At 44.4% G+C, this 22,648-nt stretch overlaps 1 protein-coding gene across 1 annotated transcript in view; it reads left to right on the top strand.

Moving 5' to 3' along the window:
- The first annotated feature begins 807 nt into the window (after nt 1-807).
- DNAJC16 (DnaJ heat shock protein family (Hsp40) member C16) overlaps nt 808-22,648 on the top strand; it is a 34,862-nt gene continuing 13,021 nt past the window's right edge. The window contains 10 exon segments of the mRNA XM_030185897.1: nt 808-847; nt 2,270-2,315; nt 5,010-5,186; nt 5,867-5,933; nt 6,501-6,831; nt 12,444-12,628; nt 12,742-12,846; nt 14,511-14,669; nt 20,062-20,192; nt 20,727-20,910. Of these exon segments, the coding sequence (XP_030041757.1) occupies nt 5,020-5,186; nt 5,867-5,933; nt 6,501-6,831; nt 12,444-12,628; nt 12,742-12,846; nt 14,511-14,669; nt 20,062-20,192; nt 20,727-20,910 (1,329 nt within the window). The 5' untranslated portion in view covers nt 808-847; nt 2,270-2,315; nt 5,010-5,019.

Raw genomic sequence — 22,648 nt, forward strand, 5'->3', positions numbered from 1 at the left:
CTGCCATTGGTCTTTGTGGTTACCAGGGTGACAGATCCCGCCCTCCCCCTTGTCTTTTTTTTCCTCATTCTTTAACAGTTTCGATGTTTGTTTGTTTAAGTTTTTAAGTTTTGCTACATATGTAAAAGTTGTCAATAAAGTTATTTGAATCTTTCTCCTTAAAGTTCCCCCTGCTCCAGATCAGTCTCCTCCTGTCTTGATTTTTGACATAGAACATGCAGGGAGGGAGACGGAGTTGTAAGGTCAGAGATAGCTGCAGGGGATGAAGGGAAGAAACTGAAAATGAGAATGATCAGATATCAAACGTACAAACAAAAATCGAAAACATGCATTTCTTGTATTTTTTTTTCAGGCATTAAATGGAGAGAGGTTTTTTTTTAATGGATTCGATACACCACCTTTCTTTAAATGCATTTGTTTCTTTTTATCCAGTGTTTTATCGCCTTATTTATTTTACTTATTTATTGCATTTGTATCCCACATTTTCCCACCTCTTTGCAGGCTCAATGTGGCTTCCAATACATCATGAATGATGGAAATAGACAAGAAAATAGACATTTAGTATTACGGAAGGATCTTGGGTAAGATTGTAATGAAAAAAACATGATAGTAGTAGTGTAACAAGCAGTGCAGAGATTATAAGACTCTTGTCGTACGTCCCATTTCAAACAGATGTGTGTGTCCGGTGCAGCTTTCTTTATCCGCACACGCGCATTCAGTAAAGCGATTTGAGCCTCTTCGGCTCCCGTCCCAGCCGCTCACTCAGGTCTCGCGCCGCTGCCGGAAGTAGGCAAGTCTCGCGAGAAGAGCGAGAGAGGGAAGTGCCAGTGCCGGGACAGCGGGGAAGGTGAGAGATGGCTCCGAGCAAGAGAAGGCTACTGCTCCTGGGGTAGATGGAGCGAGGCGAGGGAGAAGGAAGGAAGGAAGGAGAGTGGCTGCGTTGGGGGGAGGGGGGACGAGAGGTAGTCGCTGGTTTATTTGTACCCGGTCCCGCCGTTCTTTCATCTTCACCCTTCTTGCAGGGCCGATGGAGGTGAGGGAGAGAGATGGTGGCCTGGAGGAGACGGTGACATTTGAAGAAGAAACGGGGGGGGGGGGGGGGGGGGGGGTGTGTATGAGGGGAGAGCAAGGAAATAAACGTGAAATAGCTGAGGGAAGAGGAGGCAAAGGACAACTATGTAGGGAATTGAAATAACAAAGGCAGTAAATGAAATCAGAGATGCAAAAATAATGGCAAACTGTTTATTATTATTAGTGATGGATCCAGGCCCCTTTTCGTGCAGCTATATTGGGGGGGGGGGGGGGGGGGGGAGAGAACATAGAAAAGCAAGGAAATAAAATGTGAAATAGCTGAGGGATGAGGAGGCAAAGGATTATAGGGAATTGAAGTAACAAAGGCAGTAAATGAAATCAGAGATGCAAAAATAATGGTAAACTGTTTATTATTATTAGTGATGGATCCAGGCCCCTTTTCGTGCAGCTATATTGGGGGGGGGGGGGGGGGAGAGAACAAAGAAAAGAAAGGAAATAAAATGTGAAATAGCTGAGGGATGAGGAGGCAAAGGATTATAGGGAATTGAAGTAACAAAGGCAGTAAATGAAATCAGAGATGCAAAAATAATGGCAAACTGTTTATTATTATTATTAGTGATGGATCCAGGCCCCTTTTTGTGCAGCTATATTTGGGGGGGGGGGGGGGGGAGAGAACATAGAAAAGCAAGGAAATAAGAAAATGTGAAATAGCTGAGGGATAAGGAGGCAAAGGAGATATATATAGGGAATTGAAGTAACAAAGGCAGTAAATGAAATCAGAGATGCAAAAATAATGGGAAACTGTTTATTATTATTATTAGTGATGGATCCAGGCCCCTTTTTTCTATGTTAATAAATTTGTGCGGCTAGATTTGCTTCCTAAATTGAGGCATATTTTCAAAGCACTTAGCCTTCCAAAGTTCCATAGAAACCTATGGAACTTTGGAAGGCTTTGAAAATGAGCTGGTATCTTAGCCTTCTCTTGCTTAGCACATTGACTCTTGCCCACCTGTAGCGAAGGGGCGGGGGAGTAAGGGGGTTACTCCTTTTCTGAGAGTTGGCAGCGGTTCATTTAAGTGAGATTCTCACATCAGTTGTTCATTGTGTTGTGCCTTCTGTTCAAGGGGGAAGGGAATCAACATGATTTCACTTAATTTGTACTTTACGTTATAGTTTTTTTTTTTTTTTATATATGGAAATTGCTTGCCTCATTTTTTTGACTGTCTGGTAATCCTAGGTTATTACAAGCAAGTGGACCTGAAGGGACTAGAGCTGGAAGGGAGGTAAGAAAATGCATGGAGTTATTGATATATGATGCTTATTGTCTATCAACTCCCATAATTTAGGTTCAAAGCGGATAACAAAAGAGAAAAAACCCCCCCATTGATTTATATGGTTAAATATTTCTGAAACAGTCTTTACACTTTTGTGAAGAGATAGGAGGGCATAGTCCTGAATTCACTAGGCAAAGAGCACCAAATATGGACTGCTTGATAAGAAGATGATGTCTGTTAAGATTTTTTTCATTTAACCTCAGAAAATGAGGGAAAATGAACCCCCCCACCCCTGCTTGAGAAGAAGTAGGAGACCGTGGGAAAGAAAATAAATATTCTGGACATGTACCTTCAAACATTTTATACACCTAACATGGAAATATGAGCATTCATAGGCAGCCAATGCAATTTAACCGGAGAACTAGTAGCATGGTCAGACCTTTTTCCCCCCCAAATCTTTAGCTGCTGTATTTTGTAAAACTTGTAATCTAGAGAGTGAGTGAACTAGTAAAAAGACAATAAAGACCATTGCAATAATTCAAATAAGAAAGAACTGTTGACTGGACCAAAATAGAAAAGTGTGTGGCACAGTGGAGGGTACAAATGACTGAGAGACTAAAGTTGGAGAGACGAGGGATTAAGGACTTTGAAACAACAGAGGGCAGACATTTGCAAGCGGTGTGGAGTCGCTTTTGGGACACGCTACAGCCAGCGGCTAGGAGCAGTTTCCTTAATAGTTAATGCCTCTAGACAATCCTGTTGAAATGTGCCATGCCTTTCTGATTTCTTGCCCCTAATGTTAGAAGAAAAAAAGGGGGGGGGGGGGGGGAAATGTTTGAAATCTGTTTTCGTGAATTTATATGTTGGAAAAAGTTGAATTGAAGACATGTTAAGTTTTCTAATTAGAATTGCAAATTGTAACAGTAATTGAAGATATTGTTTTGAATAAAAAGATTTAAATATAAAAAGAGAATTTTAACTACAGCATTAATCTGGGGTTTCAAAGATAAGGAAGTATCCAAATAAATTCCTAGTACCTTGGAGACATTGGGGCTCATTTCAAAGCACTTAGACTTACAAAGTTCCATAGTAATCGCTGTAACTTTGTGAGTCTCAGTGCTTTGAAAATACATCTCATAGTAACCTCTAACCCCCTCACACGTTAACCAGCTATGGAAGAAATCTCTGTTCAAAATGAGACAGCCACATCTAGTCAGATCTTTCTTTGACCAAAAAGTCTTTGCACTGTTAGTTCAAATGTTAATCCTACCACACCTAGATTACTGTTATGTTTTATTTTTTGGTATTAAGTGTCTTATCAGAAAAAATTGCAGATCATACAGAACACAGCTGCCAGATTAATATTCAAATTGAATATTAGTGTTGCTTCTTATCTTATCAAACTTGTGTCCCATATCAGAAAGAATCCGGTTTAAAGCTGCCTGTTTTGTTTTTCAAATCTTACAAGGTTTTACATCAGAATTGCTAACTAGAGTCGCTGTTAGGTTATTTTGTCTCATGCATACACTTTAACAACATCTGCTTTGTAACAATTATTATGTAAACTGCACTGAACCTTGGAAAGGGGATTCTAGAAGGAGTAGCATAATGGTTAGTGCAATGGAGCTGCGTTCAATTCCCGCTACAGCTGCTTGTGACCCTGGGCAAGTCACTTAACCCTCCATTGCCTCAGATACAAAAACCTAGATTGTGAGCCCAGTACTGACAGAGAATTACCTGCATAGAATATGTAAACCACAGCTGTACCACAGAAAGGCAGTATGTCAAGTCCATGACCCCCTAACAAATGCAGTTACTAGTAAAAATGCAGTTGAGTTGGAGCATCCAAATGGAGGGTGAAATCCCTGCACACTTAGGCCTTGATGCAGTAAGTGCAGTGTCTTATGTTGTAGACTGACCCCTCTACCATTTTGCCAGATGGTGGTGCTAGTGGCAGGAGCAAGTGGGTGTGACTCCCAATTCCCAGCTTTTAAAAGTGTGTGTGGGGGCCCCACTTTGGCTACAAAGGACAGACAGCTATTGTGGGGTGAGCGGTTCTCTCTTGTGTATTTAAAGTCTCTTGGCTATGAGCAAGGCCTGTTTAAGCAGCACATGGACTGAGTGTTTCACTCCAGTTGACATTCTTGGCTTTTTTGCCTGTTTAATTAGGGAAAGGTAGGATTAGAAAGCACTGAATGTTTGTTCCCGGAAGAAATGCTGGTGTACCGCCATGAAAGCAGAAATGGACAAGGTAAGATTATGCTGTAAGGCATCATAACCAGTGGTGAGAAGGAAAATCACCACTGCAAAGAAGAAATGGTATAAGAAGAAAAAAAAAATGCATGTTGGCTAGAAATAAGGGATGAATGAAAGTTTCCAAGAAGCACAGTTGATGAGGAAGGAATCATTGAGTGGTAAATGCATTTCTTCCTCAGCAAGTGAGTCTTGGACAAATATTTCTTTGTCCCTGTTGCCTGCTCCTGTCACAAATCTGTACACATTTCTTGACTTCTGCTGTTTTTCATTGATTCTTGTCTCGCAGTCTACGGACTAATAGTGGCACTCGGGTCAGTAGCTAGTTAATGGCCAAAACAGCAAGCCAGAGTTGCACTTTGAGGTTTTGGTTGCAGTGATTTATGGAAGTAGGTGGTAGGATTTCAGAACTGCGTTTATTCACTGCTTGTTTAATCTTTCCACTTTCAGAAACAAGATCATGGGGCTACAGAATCTACGGCTCTCTTGGCAACTTTTAGTTGTTTTGGTTCTGGTTCTGAAAATGTTGTCTGCGGCAGACTTTGATCCCTACAGAGTCCTTGGTGTCAGCAAGACAGCCAGCCAGGTGGACATAAAAAAGGCTTATAAGAAACTGGCCAGGGAATGGTAAGTGTGTTCCACGGGGGGTTTAGAAGCTGCTGCTGTAATACTATCATCCTCGCTTGTAGAAACATAAGGGGAGGCTAACCTTTTGGACTATTTTACTACTGTAAGAATGATCAGATTGAGTTCAGATAAAAGCAACTCTGTGAGAAGTTTATACTTTCAAGCTGTAGTATTTACTGTACCCAGATTGACCAGAAAGTCTCTAAATATTCCCTATGTAAAGATGACATCTAATAGGGTGTTTGAAAGGACCTTCCAGAGAGTCATATCAAGGATTGTATGTGTTTCGTGTTGCTGATAGAAATGGCCATTGGGTATTTTATTTTTGCCATTTCAGTCACCTGTCTCGCATCCTGGATCTCTCCTCCAGTCCCAATGTCTACTTCACCTAGCCTTGCTTCTTTTAATTCCTATGCTCCTATTCCAGACTGGCGGCTCTTTTGCTTTCCCCATTCTTTCTGATCTCATGGGGAATGCAACTGTTTGGCATTTGGATGGCAGTGAATTACTTTATCAGGGTGGCAGAACAGAGTTCTTAGCTCAGATGTCCGTCCAGTCAGCTGACATCATTTAATCAGTTGTGGTGGCTCAACATTGACCTGTTAATGCCCTTCTGTTAGAAGTCATACATATTTTTTTTTAAGTATATGAGTAACAGTCTCGTTTCACTTGTGTTTCAGGCATCCAGATAAAAATAAGAATCCTGGGGCTGAAGATAAGTTTATACAAGTCAGCAAAGCATATGAGGTATTGTATTACCATTGTTTGTACGTGTTCCACCCTGTCTTTCCGTCTGTCACACTTCACAAGTCCTTTCTGTTTTCTTTGGGTGTATTATGGATTTCCCTGCTGGTATTATGTAAAATGGCACTCAACACAACCATGTCATGATTGCTTGAATAAGCTCAGTTGACTCAGCAGTGTGATTTGTCTGGAATGGGTCACATTTAACTGATACCAGTTCAGCTAACATTTTGGAGCTTACAAAATAGCCATAGAAAGTAGACATGGCTGAGCTTGAGGACCTCTGGCGAAATGTGCAAAACCACAGATCTCGAGTTAGATGTACAACGTGCTCTCTGCATATTCATTCTTGCACAGTTTGTAGGTTTTATGCACTATAACTTGCATGGACATGTACGCCAGTCTCTGGGTCCTGTTTCTGTGCTTCATTTGTCTTTATTTCTGTGGGGTTCTTTCAGTGATGTGCTTTTTACAAGAAACTCAGAATAACAATAACAAGAGTATTTGACTTACAGTATCGAAGAACACCCCCTCCTGTCATTGACTGTCACTTAATTTGTTTACTCTCAGATTCTTTCCAGTGAAGAGAAAAGATCCAACTTTGACCGATATGGAGATGTGGGTGAGAACCAGGGTTATCCTCAGCAGCAGCACCATCCCTTCCGACACTTCCACGAGAACTTTTACTTTGATGAATCTTTCTTTCATTTCCCCTTTAACTCGGAAAGAAGAGACTCCACAGATGAGAAGTACCTCCTGCATTTCTCCCATTACATTAACGAAGTGGTACCGGACAGCTTCCACAAACCTTACCTCATTAAGATTACCTCGGACTGGTGTTTCAGCTGCATCCACATTGAACCTGTGTGGAAGGAGGTTGTACAGGAGCTGGAAGGACTTGGTAAGGAAAGAAAATGTTACTGCTCGAGTTTCTAAGCCCAAACCAAGGAGTGGAGGAGTAGCCTAGTGGTTAGTGCATAAGTACATAAGCATTGCCATGCTAGGACAGACCAAGGAAGGGTCCATCGAGCCCAGCACACTGTCACCGACAGCGGCCAAAAGAACAAGCAATTTGTTCTGCCCATCCTAGAAATACTGTATTATTCCCTCATCCATTCATTAACATTCTATGGCTTTTTCCTCCAGGAAGCCGTCCAATCCTTTTTTGAAGTCCGCTGTTAACCACCTTTTCTGGCAGCGAATTCCAGAGTTTAACTACTTGTTGAGTGAAGAAACATTTCCTCCGATTCGTTTTAAATTTACCACACTGCAGCTTCATCGCATGTCCCCTTGTCCTAGTATTTTTGGAAAGCGTAAACAGACGCTGTACGTCGACCTGTTCCATTCCACTAGTTATCTTATAGACCTCTATCATATCTCCCCTCAGCCGCCTTTTCTCCAGGCTGAAGAGCCCCAGCCTCTTCAGCCTATCCTGATAGGGAAGTCGTCCCATCCCCTGTATCATCTTTGTCGCCCTTCTCTGCACCTTTTCCAATTCCACTATGTCTTTTTTGAGGTGTGGCGACCAGAATTGAACACAATACTCAAGGTGCGGTCACACCATGGAGCGATATAATGGCAGAATAATATTTGTGTTTTCAATCCCTTTCCTAATGATACCCCACATTCTATTTGCTTTCCTAGCCGCAGCAGCACATTGAGCAGAAGTTTTCAACGTATCATCTACGATGACACCTAGATCCCTTTCTCGGTCCGTGACTCCCAACGCTGAACCGTGCATGACGTAGTTATAGTTTGGGTTCCTCTTTCCCACATGCATCACTTTGCACTTGTTCACATTAAACGTCATCTGCCATTTAGACGCCCAGTCTCCCAGTCTTGTAAGGTCCTCTTGTAGTTTTTCACAATCTTCGATTTGACTGCTTTGAATAACTGTGCCATCCTGTTGGGCTTCATGAGTACCGTATGCTGTGGAAGACAGTACGGACTGACAGCAACAAGAGCATTTAAGTTAAGTAACAATTATTTCACCGGATGCATAATGCTTGTATAAGCCTCTACCATTGAGTATTGCGGAAGGTGTATGTGCATGTATTACATGAATAAGAAGAGTGGAGTTTTTTTTGTGAAGACTAGTGATTGAAGGAGTACTCTAAAAATTGAAAGGTTGTTCCTGCATAATGAGTATTCTCCATGGTTTCTGAAGTCTTTTTTTCTCCACATTTCATGAATACTAGTGATTATACACCTCCAATACTGGGTTATATTGCAGTAGAATTTTGCTGCAAGTGGTAATTAAAATCACCCATTATTATTGCGTTGCCTAATTTATTTGCCTCCCTAATTTCCTTTAACATGACTGCGTCCGTCTGCTCATCCTGGTCTGGCGGACGGTGGTACACCCCTATCACCGTCCTTTTCCCCTTTGCACATGGAATTTCGATCCACAATGATTCCAAGAGGTCTTTTGTTTCCTGCAGAATTTTCAATCTATTTGATCAAGCCTCTCGTTAACGTACAATGCTACTCCTCCCCCAATCCGGTCCACCCTATCACTACGATATAATTTGTACCCCGGTATGACAGTGTCCACCTGGTTATCCTCCTTCCACCAGGTCTCAGAGATGCCTATTATGTCTATTTCTTCATTCAGTGCAATATATTCCAATTCTCCCATCTTATGTCTTAGGCTCCTAGCATTTGCATATAGACACTTCAAGCTAGACTTGTTATTCCTTATCACATCATGTTGAACTATTTTATTTATTTATTATTTTACTATTTGTTGTCTGATTTTTATTATTTGTATTTAAGGACTTTGAATCCACTACAGTATCTTTTGCAACCTCACTATCAAGAAACCCTGTCTTCCCTGTTTGGGCGATATCTTTGCAAGATACCTTATTCCGAACCATACGCTTTGATCCTGGACTTTGATCCTGGGGAACTGAGTTTGATTCCCACTGCAGTTGCTTGTGACTCTGGGCAACTCACTTGACCCTCCTTTGCCCCTGGTACAAAATAAGTACCTGAATATATGTGAACCACTTTGAGTGTAGTTGCAAAAACCTCAGAAAGGCGGTATATCAAGTCCCCTTTCCCTTACCCAACTCCATTATTAAGACTATGCAAAGCCGCAAATGTCTCTTCAAAAATAATTTTTTAATTGGAAGGAAAAAGCCTCCGATTTCCTGCCAGCGGTATTAAAACGCTGGCATACAGGATATTTATGCCACTGGCTGAAAAACCTTCCAAAATTAAATTTGAATTTGTATTTTAATAAAAAGGGCAAAAATTATGAGTATTTTTTAAAAGACAGTTCGTAGCATCTACATCTCATTCAAACAGTACTTAGCTTGAAACTTCTTCATCAAAAGATTTGTCTGGGTCCCATCATAATAATCTGTGGATGCTTCGCGGGTTTCTGTCACATCACATACAAGCAATAAAAATAAAGACAGTGGACCTGATATTCAAAGCAAATTAAGCGGACGGGAGGGGCTCCTGCCTGCTTAAGTCGCCTGTGGTTGCCTAACCCTCAATATTCAGTGGCACTAAACCAGGCGGTGCCACTGAATCTTGCCTCTTAACTACCCATAAAAAAAAACGGGCAGGTCAGGGGTCGGTGCTGGCAGTATTCAGTGCCAGCACCCGTATAGTTAAGTGGGAGAATTTAGGAAAACACTGAAACTGTCCTAATTTTGCCCTCTTCGCTATGTGGGTGCCAGCACTGAATATTGGCTGGCACCCACATAACCCTTGTTTTTCTTTTTGTAAGCCTCCTGGGCCTACCTGATGTCCCTGGTGGTCCAAGGGGTCATCGGGGGGGCAGGAGCGAAGCCCCCTCGCTACTGCCCCTTGTGGCTTCCCTAAGAAATTGGCTGCTGCGAGAGGTATATGGATTGTATTGGGCCCAAAACTATCCATATTCCTCAAAAATATACGGACAGTGAAGTTATATGTTCACTGACTGCTGGAAAACGTATAAATTGATTTGCATATCTTATTTAAATCTCAGCTGCCACTTCTCTTCAGTTGGTTAAGATATATCTATCCACGTATAAAATCTGTAAAATCTTTGTGTTTTATAATGAGAAACAAAAGTTTAGTGTAATCTGCAAACTTTGCAATAGGATAAAGCCATTGAATAACAATGATCCAGTTATTCACCCCTGTGGAACTCCACTTCCTACTTTACTCCAGTTACAATCTGTACCAGTGCCTTTCAGTAGGACTCAGTGGTGCTTCCCCTTCAGACACTCACATGATTTTTATCTTTAAATCCCGTTTTCCTCAGTTTTTAAAATCAGCCTTTTAAAGGTGTATTCAGTTTCGACTTTCTTAAAATCCAGATGAGTAACATCGGCGTTTTTTCCCCGTGCCATCTTTGGTGATAAAACTCTCAAACCTGTCAAGTTTAGTCTGGCAGGTCATGTTGCTTCTGAACCCTGCTGATTCTGATTATTAACAACTTCACCTCCAATGGAAACAGCAAAAATGTTATGGGGTCTGCACCGAAAACACATATGAGAAGAAACTTGAATATATATACGGTAGAGGAAAGGAGGGACGGGGGGGTTACGATACAGACATTTAAGTTCTTGAAAGGTATTAATATACAAACAAATCTTTTATCAAGATGGAGAAGTGATACAACTAAGAAGGCATGAACTGAGGTTGCAGGAAGGTAGATTTAGCAGTAACATCAGGAAATACAATTTTATGGCGAAGATGGCAGATGGCTGGAATACCCTCCCAGGGGAGGTGATGGGAACAGAAACATAGAGGGGCATAATCGAACGCGAACGCCCATTTGTAAAAACGTCCATCTCCGAGAACGGGTCCGTGAAGGGGCGGGCCGAACTGTATTTTCGAAAAAAATGGACGTCCATCTTTTTTTTCAAAAATACATTGGATTAGGGCGTTTTTTGAGCTGGGCGTTTTTGTTTTTTAGCGATAATCGAAACCGAAGCGTCCCAGCTCAAAAACGACCAAATCCAAGGCATTTGGTCATGGGAGGGGCCAGCATTCATAGTGCACTGGTCCCTCTGAGATGCCTCTATGCCAGCCTCAAATATCATACCTAGCTCCATGACAGTAGTATGCAGGTCCCCAGAGCAATTTTACTTTAGTTGGTGCTGCGCGGGACCCATGCAGAGAGGAAAAATCGGAAGAAAAAAAAACCAAGCAAGCAAGCGCAGTCAGGGACGTCCAAATTAAAAGATAGTAAAAGGGGGAATTGAACCAGCAACCTTTTGATTACAAGCTCAGTGCTCTAGCCAGTGCACCACTGATTAGACGTCCTTCCCCTTCCATTAAGTCCCTCCAAGTTTCTGTCAGCCAATCACAGCTCATTTAGCTGACATCTGTGTCAGCTAAACAGCGGTGATTGGCTGACAGAAACTTGGAGGGACTTAATGGAAAGGGAAGGACATCTAAGCACCTGAATAATGTGGTTCACTGGCAAGAGCACTGAGCTTGTAATCAGAAGGTTGCTGGTTCGATTCCCCCTTTTACTATCCTGGTAATTTAGACGTCCCTGACTGCACTTGCTTGTTTTTTTTTTTTTTTCTTCCGATTTTTCCTCTCTGGATGGGTCCCGCACAGCACTAACTAAACTAAAATTACTTCGGGGACCTGCATACTGCTGTCATGGAGCTGGGGATGACATTTGAGGCTGGCTTACAAGTTGGGGAAAAAAGTGTTTAACATTCGGTTTTTTTTGGTGGGAGGGGGTTAGTGACCACTGGGGGAGTCAGGGGAGGTCATCCCCGGTTCCCTCCGGTGGTCATCTGGCCATTTAGGGCACTTTTTTGGGACCTGTTCGTGAAAAAAACGGGTCCAACAAAAGTGACCTAAATTCTCTCTGAAAACGCCCTTCTTTTTTCAATTATCGGCCGAGCACGCACATCTCTGCTCAGCCGATAACCACGCCTCAGTCCCGCCTTCACCACGCCTCTGACACGCCCCCGTCAACTTTATGCGTTCCCGTGACGGAGTGCAGTTGGAAACGCCCAAAATCGGCTTTCGATTATACCGATTTGGGCACCCACAAGAGAAAGACGTCCATCTCCCGATTTAGGTCGGAATTTGGGCGTTTTTCTCTTTCGAAAATAAGCCTCATAGTAACATAGTAGATGATGGCAGAAAAAGACCTGCATGGTCCATCCGTCTGCCCAACAAGATAAACTCATATGTGCTACTTTTTGTGTATCTTACCTTGATTTTCAGGGCACAGACCTGAAAATGGCAGAAACAATAGTGGAATGAAAAAATCTATAGGATAAGCACCGAGGATCCCAGTATAGAAAGAGAGGAAGCAGCAGAAGCAAAACAAATAACTTTAGCACTTTAAACAGGGCATAAATGGGCGTAACTCGCACTGGCTTAGTTTTGGGCAGACTGGATGGACCGTACAGACCTTTATCTGCCGTCATTTACTGTGTTACTAAGGGTGCAGCTACTTCCCTGTTTGACTTTTGCTACGTTCCCATGAAAACGATGATAGCAATGCGCATGCTTGGTTCTGATGTTTTTGTCCTTGTCTTTCAGGCGTTGGAATTGGGGTTGTCCATGCTGGGTATGAACGTCGCCTGGCACATCACCTGGGCGCTCACAGCACACCCTCTATCCTAGGAGTCATAAATGGCAAAATCTCCTTCTTTCACAATGCCGTTATTCGGGAGAATCTGCGACATTTTGTGGAGGGTCTTATCCCTGGAAATCTCATAGAGAAGGTATACGAGGGCTGTTAGCAATGGACGGGCTGAAGAACTGTGTCTAAATATATTCTGCATCATTCTGTCTTATGAAACAAAAACTGAGGCTCTTTAAAATTTTTGTTTTCAAGATCACAGATAAAAATTATATCCATTTCCTGTCTGGCTGGCAGAAGGAGAACAAACCCCATGTGCTGCTTTTTGATCAGGTGCCACTGGTGCCGCTGCTGTACAAGGTAGATTAGCAAGTTATTTGCTTATTGATGGGTTCTGAGACTAGAAATCTTCCTGGCTACACTCTATCCTGTCCTTCCCGATGAGGAAGACTCTAAGTTGGTCCTAAACGTCCTTTTCAGTCACATAGAATGTTGCCCTATCTTTTCTTTTACAACTGAAAAAGGATCAGGGGGAAGGGGGTTGTATTTTAAGTTGGAATAAGCCCTTAATTAATTTCCTTCCTATGTTGAGCTGTACCCTTGAATACGGCTTCCTTTAAAAATTAAACTGAGATTGGTGGAGGGCAATGTTAACGTTTCATGTAGATGCCCAGGTTTAATTTTCTATCAGCTTATTTTACCACACAATACATTGATCCAATAATCCGATACAGTAAATAATCTCTCTATATAAAAGGCACCACCAATGTTCTAAATGAAGCCTCCAGCCGGAAGTGTGAAGGGGAGAGAGATCCGGTTTCCCCATGAGTGTCTGCCCCGCCCTCGCTCTCTCTGTAGCACAAACAGTGAAGGAAAACACAGCAAAGCACGAAATCAAATCGCTCTCTCTGTAACAGTGAAGGACTCAGAGGGGGGAGGGGAGAGAGGGCAGAAGCCCTCACTATCTTTGTAACAAACACAGCAGGAAACTTAACACTGAAGGACTCGACTCCGAGGGGGGAGGGGACAGAGAGGACAGACAACACAGGGGAAGGGAGAGAGGGCAGAGGGCAGGGACACACACACTCCCACATGCACACAGAAGAAAACCTTGCTAGCCCCTGTTTCATTTGCATCAGAAACGGGGCTTTTTTACTAGTGGTAGATAAAAAACAAAATGGCCTATCTAGTGTGCCTGGTGTAGCTTTGTCCAAAATCCAAAATATAGAACAGGAAAAGTTCTCTACGATGACGAATCACAGAAGGCAAAAGTAGAGACTAATAGACGATTCACCACTGGAGACGTGAGTCCAACAGTCTTTATTATATCAGAGATAACGACCCGACACAGGCCGTGTTTCGACGCTAAAAAGCGTCTGCATCAGGGGTCAATAAATACACCAAGTAATGAATGCAAAACGAAGAGTCCTACTTGTATATGTGTTGTCAACTCACTGATCACGTAGCACCAAACAGAATATGCTGGATACAAACTATCAGATAGTTTGGACTCACGTCTCCAGTGGTGAATCGTCTATTAGTCTCTACTTTTGCCTTCTGTGTAGCTTTGTCCAAAACTAAGTTCCAGCATGCAACTGAGTACCACTATGTGTTTTACCTGATTCTTAACCTCTTCAACCTACTCCCCTCTGTATCTTTCCATGCATGCCCTAAATCTGCCTTAGGTGATGGGCTGCTACCGCTAGTTGGTCATTTCAGGCCTTGCCATCTTTGATGGTGTTTCTTAGTCAGACACACTTGGCTTCCTTCTGGGTCTTGTAATCAAGTTTTGCAATCATCCCAGTGATCAAGCTTAAGAAATGAAACTGCTGACCTCACTGAAGTAGATGAAATGAAGGCCAAGGACATACCTTAGGAATCCAACAGTGAGGATTAAGTTCCCTTCCCCTCTTGATTTGGCTTGTGCCAGCCAGTGAAATGCACACGTAGTAGAAAAAGACCATTTAACAACTCTGATTGTTATACGTGACTTTAAACCTGTTCTGTTTTTTTTTTTCCTTTAGCTGACTGCATTTGCCTATAAAGATTATCTGTCATTTGGATATGTGAATCTAGGGCTAAGAGAGACAGAGCAGATGACCAGTCAATATAACATAAATATGTATGTTCCCACAATGCTAGTCTTCAAAGAGCATATCAAGAAACCTGCTGATGTTGTACAGGTAATTCAACTTATACCCGTCTTATATTCTGATGGTGGTTAAGGCGGTTAACTTAGCGGACTTCAAAAAAGGGTTGGACGGCTTCCTGGAAGAAAAAGCCATAGAATGCTATTGAATGGACGAGGGACTACAGTATTTCTAGGATGGGCGGGACAAATTGCTTGTTCTTTTGGCCGCTGTCAGTGACAGGGTGCTGGGCTCGATGGACCCTTGGTCTGTCCCAGCATGGCGATGCTTATGTACTTATGGTGTATAAGAACCCTCTTCTAATGTGACATTGTGCAAAAGTGCATGGCCCATAATGCACCGGTTGGAATATTATGTACTGTAGTTCATTCACCAGGAGATTGAAAGAGGGAGACACTTCTTAGTGCTAATACATTGTGTTCATTGTATTTAACAGTTGTATACAAATTAAGGGTTAAAAAGATCAGTTGAACTGTCCTCTTATTTGCCGTATTGATTGATGGCATACTATGATTTAGGGAGCAATTTTGCAACCATCTGCTTTTGTGCGAAGTCTGCAGTCACTTTGTATCTGTGAATTTTGCACCAAATTGCAAAGGGTAAGTGTGTGCGTACTTTCCCTGTGAAAATTGCACCCAGTGTTGAAAGGATTTTTCATAGAAAATAATCTGTGTGGATTTGAAAATAACAACCTACCTGTTATTTTCAGTCTTGCTCAAAACACATCCTCTGAAAGGCGTCCTGCAAATGGAGCTAAAATTAGTCCGTTGCTTTCAGCTGGATTGTGGGAGGGCAGTTTTTTCAGACAGTTAATGCACCTGGCTTTGAAAGTTGTCCTCTTCAAAGGTAAAATTGCATCTACTTATTAAAAAGAGCATTTAGAAACCAGGCATAAGCATCCACATTTTGTAGGTTTTCTCATGGGCGTACATTGACTTGCTTGTATCTGCCTGTAGAAGTAGCATCTTGGGCTTTGATACTGTGAGATACCAAGATGGGGGTCAAAGCAGATCTCAAGTACCATTGTGTGTTCTAGTTTACATCTTTTTTTTAAATTTTTTTATTGAGAGACTGAAATAAATATACAGTAACCAGCAAAACCTTGTGAAAACTATACCGTGAAATAGAGTAAGTGAGTGTACCAAGGTCACGTGGAGGGGCATAATCGAAAGGGACGCACATGTTTTGTTGAGGACGTCCTCGCAGAAAGTCCCGATGGAGGGGCGGGGAAACCCGTATTATCAAAACAAGATGGACGTCCATCTTTCATTTCGATAATAGGGTCGGGGACGCCCAAATCTTGAAATTTAGGTCGTCCTTAGAGATGGTCGTCCCTAGACTTGGTCGTTTCTGATTTTCGGCGATAATGGAAACCAAGGACGCCCATCTCAGAAACGACCAAATGCAAGCCCTTTGGTCGTGGGAGGAGCCAGCATTTGTAGTGCACTGGTCCCCCTGACATGCCAGGACACCAACCGGGCACCCTAGGGGGAACTGCAGTGGACTTTATAAAATGCTCCCAGGAACATAGCTCCCTTACCTTGTGTGCTTGTCTGCTGAGCCCCCTAAAACCCACTATCCAGAACTGTACATCACTACCATAGCCCTTATGGGTGAATGGGGGCACCTAGATGTGGGTACAGTGGGTTTGTGGTGGGTTTTGGAGGGCTCGCTGTTTCCTCCACAAACGTAACGTGGGGAGGGGGATGGGCCTGGGTCCGCCTGCCTGAAGTGTACTGCACCCACTAAAAGTGCTCCAGGGACCTGCATACTGCTGTGATGGACCTGAGTATGACATCTGAGGCTGGGCAAAAATATTTTTAAAGATGTGTTTTGAAGGTTGGAGGGGGTTAGTGACCACTGGGGGGAGTAAGGGGAGGTCATCCCCGATTCTTTCCAGTGGTCATCTGGTCATTACGGCTACCTTTTTGTGCCTTGGTCGAAAGAAAAACATGACCAGGTAAAGTCGGCCAAGTGTTAGTCAGGGATGCCCTTTTTTTTTTTCCATTATGGGTCGAGGATGTCCATGTGTTAGGCACGGCCAAATCCTGCCTCTGATATGCCTCTTTTAACTTTGGCCGTCCCTGCGACGGAAAGCAGTTGGGGACGTCCAAAATCGGGTTTTGATTATACTGATTTGGACGACCCTGGGAGAAGGACGCCCATCTTCCGATTTGTGTCGAAAGATGGGTCTCCTTCTCTTTCAAAAATGAGCCTGATAGTGTAAAAATGTTCTTATAACTTTTATTCCCTCCTTCCTCCACCCAAAGAACTGGATCCTCAGTCAGGGGAAGGTGTATTTTTGCTTTACGTGGGACGCTTACATACAGTCTCTGTCAGAGAGGGCATGGGATATGGTGCTTAACACATTACAGTTTCTTTTGGGAGGACACTGGAAGGTTCCCCTAGTTTACCTTGTCCAGACTGATAGTAAGGGGGTTGTTTGAGTGGGAGGCAGTTTGGGGGGAAGGTAGGGTAGAGAGGAAGGGGCAGGTGCTCTGTGTTCAGCTAGTCAATTCCGGGGAGGCGAGGGGGTAATAGGAATCAGGACTCCATTGTGTGTTTTAGAAATGGTATTGGTGCAGAGCAGGTGTAACCATTAGCTAGACTGGGCAGTTGTGTGGGGCAGTAAAGAGCAGCTGTCCTAGGTTCACTGGGTTCTGACAGCGACAGTAACTGAAAAAACAATTAATGCATAATTTTGTCTGTGGGGAGCATGGGCACTTTTTAAATAGCTCATTCACTCCGGTAAATGGCTTTTGGAAATTGACCTTAGTGTGTGTATGTCTGTGTAATTATATATAATTTATACTCCCACACAAAGTTTAATATTTAAAAGTATGATGATCAGTTCTGGGGAATGCTGTTAGAATGATTATGATTGAGTGTGTAATTATTAAAATCTCTGGGGAGGAGTGGAAGGGAAGAACGTCATAAGGGCCGAAATGGGACTTTATTTTGTACCAGGGGCAATGGAGGGTTAAGTGACTTGCCCAAAGTCACAAGGAGCTGCAGTGGGAATTGAACTCAGTTCCCCAGGATCAAAGTCCACTGCACTAACCACTAGGCTCCTCCACTCCTAGGTAGATTGGGGGGGGGGGGGGAGGTAGGGGCTGATATAAGGCTGAAGATTTGTTTAGAGTGTCCAGTTCCCTTGCACGAGATTGGTATTAGTAGCTCACTATACCATGTTCTAGTCTCCGAGTCCATGCTGGACCAGAACCCCAAGTGGACTTGGGAGACGAGGTCAATGTCTGGAACTCTGTCTGCTCTGTGGACACTGCAGAAATCATGGCGCTGTTCACATAAGCAGAGGTGATGAAACAGATTGTAAAATCTGACCTGCTGAAATTCCCACATGGAAAGAACCTAATTGAGCTTAGAAAAATCTTTGGTGAACATATATAGTCAGGATTTGAAAACTCAACGGGGGCAATTCTGCAATTGGGCGCCTCCGTTTTGGCACCCCAAGGAGCCTGTTCAATAATGGAATGTGGGCACCTGGTATCAGTTCTCCTAACATTTACACACCTGCAGTTCCACCAGCCATAGACTTAGCGGCAGGAAACTCTGCAATTTTATAATATTCTGTAAGGCACGTGGGTGGGAACCCTGCCCATTTTCTGCCCCTGTGTTTACAACCCCTTGTAAATATGAGCTGTAAGGTAAATGGTTATTTGTAGACTAGCACTTAGGTACTCTGCTAGCCCTTAATGTAAGTAGGTGTTACACTGATGTGTGTAAGTGTGAGTATTCTAGATACTTGCACGCAGAGTAAGTGTATAAATGAGGGCGGTTCTGTAATCTAGATAACCTGCAATGTGCTTAGCGAGAGTAGATTTTTTTTTTCTCTAGGTGAGTCAGCAGAATCTTTGGCTCCGACTGGGGCCTAGCAAATGAAGGAATAACGTTGGCTGTAGCAGTGGTTTGTGAGGAAGAAAGAGGGGAAGAGAAAGCTGAAGGGGTGAGGAGGGGGGAGAAAGGGTAAGTAGGGGGTGAAGTAAGAGGTTATGAGGACTGGAGGAAAGAGAGAGAGAGGTGTGCACAGGAATGAAGTTGGTGGTATATTTTCCAGGCAAGAAATGCACTCCAGTGTATTCCTGTTTCCCGTTTACTGCCTCAAAATACATTTTTGTGTGTTTTTAGGGGGAGACGAAGTGCATTTAATCTCTGAAGAGTAAATCCTGAAGAGAGTTTTCAATCCCTAGTGCATTTTGATAAACGTTACGGAGGAATATGCAAATACTAGCCGTTGAGCCCGTGTAAACGGGCTAGTTTTGGAATGGGGGGGGGGGGTTCCGAGGTCCCCCCGAGGTTGCCGCTGCTCCGCCCCCCCCCCCCGGCCCGAGCACTGTCTGTTATTGAACTTACATCGCACCACGCAGACGCAGCAGGCACATCAGCAAAGCTGCCATCGGGACGGGCTTACTTCTCTGCCTGTGTCCCGCCCTCGTATGACGTAACGCGGCAGGCAGAGAAGGAAGCCCGTCCCGATGGCAGCTTTGCTGATGTGCCTGCTGCGTCTGCGTGGTGCGATGTAAGTTCAATAAGAAAGACAGTGCTCGGGCCGGGTGGAGGGGCGGCGGTGGCGGCGACTCCGGGTGGGGGGAGCCGGTAGCAGGGACCTTGGGGGGGGGGGGGGGAGGGCAGAGCGGTTGTGAGTACGTCTGCGGCATGCGCAGTAGAGACTTCCCGCTCTGTCCCGCCCCCCTCATCACGTATTGATGCAGGGGCGGGGCAGAGAGGGAAGTCTCTACTGCGCATTTGCGAGTGAGTACGACACTCGCCTTTTATATGTTTGATTCCTCTTCCTCCTTTTAAAGATCTAACTGGTAATGGGGCAGAAACCTGGGTGGGTAATAAAATGTTGTAATGGTATTTTTAAAAAAAGCTGTGTAATGTGGAGATGGCACACAGCCAAAGTTAATCGTGTTTTGTGAATTATGGGACAAGGTGATGGCATCAAGCCCTTAGAATGGGAGGGGTTTTGGCGCACAGAATTTCTATCGTTGCTGTTCTTGGGCTTTGCTCCAATGGCGTACCAAGGTGGGGGGGGGCGGTCCGCCCCGGGTGCACGCCGCTGGGGGGTGCTGCGGTGCGCGCCTGCTCCGAGTTCGCTAAACTTCTTTGCTTGTTCGCTGCAGCTCCCTCTGCCCCAGAACAGGTTGCGTCCTGTTCCGGGGTAGAGGGAGCTGTAGCGAACAAGCAAAGAAGTTTAGCGAACTCGGAGCAGGCGCGCACCGCGGCACCCCCCCCCCCCCCCCAGCTGCGTGCACCTGGGGGGGGGGTGTCATTTCGCCGGAGGGGGGGAAGCTGTAATTTAGTGGGGGGGGGGGGGGTGCATCGGCGCTCCACCCCGGGTGCCATCCAGGCAAGGAACACCACTGCTTTGCTCAATTTTCTGCTTTTGTTGTTTTGTATTCAGGCAAGAGGTATGAAAAAGCAGACCATCGATGACTTCATTTCCAACAACAAGTTCTTGCTGGTGGCAAGACTCACCAATCAGAAACTGTTCCAGGAATTGTGCCCCGTCAGGAAGTCTCATCGGCAGAGGAAGTAAGACTTTTTCTGCTCTCTCTCTGTTCTCTCTGTTGTCTGCTACCAGTTTTCAGCAGGAGAAATTCTAGATAGATTTAGGTCCATCTTTGGAACTTTACCTTTGGAATCACCCTGGTCACTCTTGTACCAGCCTTTTGGAGCTGTACTATGTGTTATGAGGGTCCTTCAACGTAGGGCACTTTGCAAGTGTCTTCACACTCTTGTATATTTTTCACATTCTGCTGTGTAAAATGTACAATTCAGAATGCACTAAAGTAAATGTTTGCTTTACTGATATACACTGTCAAGGTGAAATAATAAATATAGAAATAATGAAAAAGTAATTAAGAAAAATAAACCAAAAGATCTTGATTGGACACCTTGGGGGGGGGGGGGGGGGGGGGTTGTAGTCTAGTCCTTTAAACTTAACTACTGAACTGCACGTCTTTAGCCTCAAGTCTGCAACAAAGGGATAAAATAGTCACCTTCGCCTCTTCATCCTCTTTCCAGATGTGGCTGAAGGTTGCAAAAGGCTGTTGTTCTGTCTTGCAGGTACTGTGTGGTCTTACTGACCGGAGAGGGAGAGCAGTTTGCAAAAGCCTACTATAACTTCTTGTCCTTTGCTCTGGCCAATACTAAAGACACTGTGAGGTTTGTGCAAGTGTTTCAGGATCGACAGAAGGAATTCACTGCTGCTTTGCTGGCTGACCTGGAGAAGTACCAAGGAAAGTCTGCTGTAAGTTTATACAGGCTTTCAGAAACTCTTACTTCCAGTTCACTGTCTTTTGGTAATATTTATTTACTAGTAAAAAAGGCCCGTTTCTGACACAAATGAAACGGGCGCTAGCAAGGTTTTCCTCGGAGTGTGTATGTTTGAGAGAGAGAGTGTGTGTGAGAGATGGTGTGTGTGTGTCATAGAGAATGAGAGAGAGACAGAGACAGCGTGTGTGTGTGTTTGTGTGAGAGACAGTGTGACAGAGATGGAGTGTGTCAGAGAGAGTGTATGTGAGAGACAGTGAGTGAGTGTGGACCCCCTCCCCACCTCCCTGTCCCCTGCCCCGCCTCTAGCCATCCATGTCCAGCGACCCTTCCCTCTCCCCCCCCCCCCCCCCCCGGTGCATCAAACCCCATCGCCATCCATAGATGCCAGTAGTAACAATGTCCGGCCGCTGCTGCTTCTCCTGTTGAGCAGCAGCGGCCACTACAAAAAGAAAAGAAGCGATACATGTTTTTAAACCCAGCCCAAATCATTTGCAAATGCCCGAGTCTTACAATGCAGTCTCTGCAGCCACTCCTCCTCTTGCCTGTGACGTCACGTTGCTCCTCCGGGGTCTTACTCCAGGGGCAGTGACGAGGAGGCGAGAGGAGGAGCGGCTGCAGAGACTGCATTGTAAGACTCGGGCATTTGCAAATGATTTGGGCTGGGTTTAAAAACATTTATTACTTCTTTTCTTTTTGTAGCGGCCGCTGCTGCTCAACAGGAGAAGCAGCAGTGGCCACACAGCGTTACTACTGGCATCTGCGGGTGGCGATGGGGTTTGATGCGCCGGGGGGGGGGGGTTGGGGGGTGGATGTGCTTCGGGTGGGGGGAGGGGGTGTTTGATGTGCCGGGAGGGGGGGGGGGATTGGGTGATGCGCCAAGGGGGGTGGTTTCCGTGGTGCTGCGCTTGTAGTTTTTTGATGCGCCACTCCGAAGTGGCAGGGAGTGGTGCACTGACAGCTGATTCCCAGGCAGGGGGAGGGGGTGTTTGATGGGGGGGGGGGGGGGGTTTCTGTGGTGCCGCGCTTGTAGTTTTTTGATGCACCACTCCCTGCCACTTGCTCTGAAGTGGCAGGGAGCGGCGCACTGACAGCTGATTCCCAGGCAGGGGGAGAAGTAGGGACTCCTCCTGCCTGGGAATCAGCTGTTAGTGACATCATCCTGGCTATGGAGCCTAGCTCAGCAACTCCAGGAGCCACGGACACAGACAGTCCCACATTAGAACGTTGGTGGTGAGAATTATTATATAGGATTTCCACAATTTCTACACTGCACTAGCCTATGTGCTAGGTGGTTCACAATACAGCATTCATAATAAAAATAGCATATGTATCCAAAACATAGATGCATATTTTCAAAGCACTTAGACACCCCCACATTCTATAAATGGCGCCTTAAGTTGTGTGCAATAATTTGGCCTGCATGGCCAAATTGCACACAACTTAATTAACAAGCCAATCAGCGCTGATTGGTATTTAACAACCAATTAGCGGCACTAATTGACTCTAATTAGAATTTATGCCCACAACATTCCAGGCGTATTCTATAACACGGTGCGTGTAAATTCTAATGCGCGTGGAATGGGCGGGTTGTAGGTATTCAGAAAACTAAGCGAATACACCCGATCTGCACCTAAGTTTTAGTCGCAAGAACGGCACATGCGCGTATTCTACAAACTGCGCCTAATTTTAGGCTTAGTTTATAGAATCGCCCT

This window comes from Microcaecilia unicolor, chromosome 13 (genome assembly GCF_901765095.1).
Source record: "Microcaecilia unicolor chromosome 13, aMicUni1.1, whole genome shotgun sequence".
Lineage (NCBI taxonomy): Eukaryota > Metazoa > Chordata > Amphibia > Gymnophiona > Siphonopidae > Microcaecilia > Microcaecilia unicolor.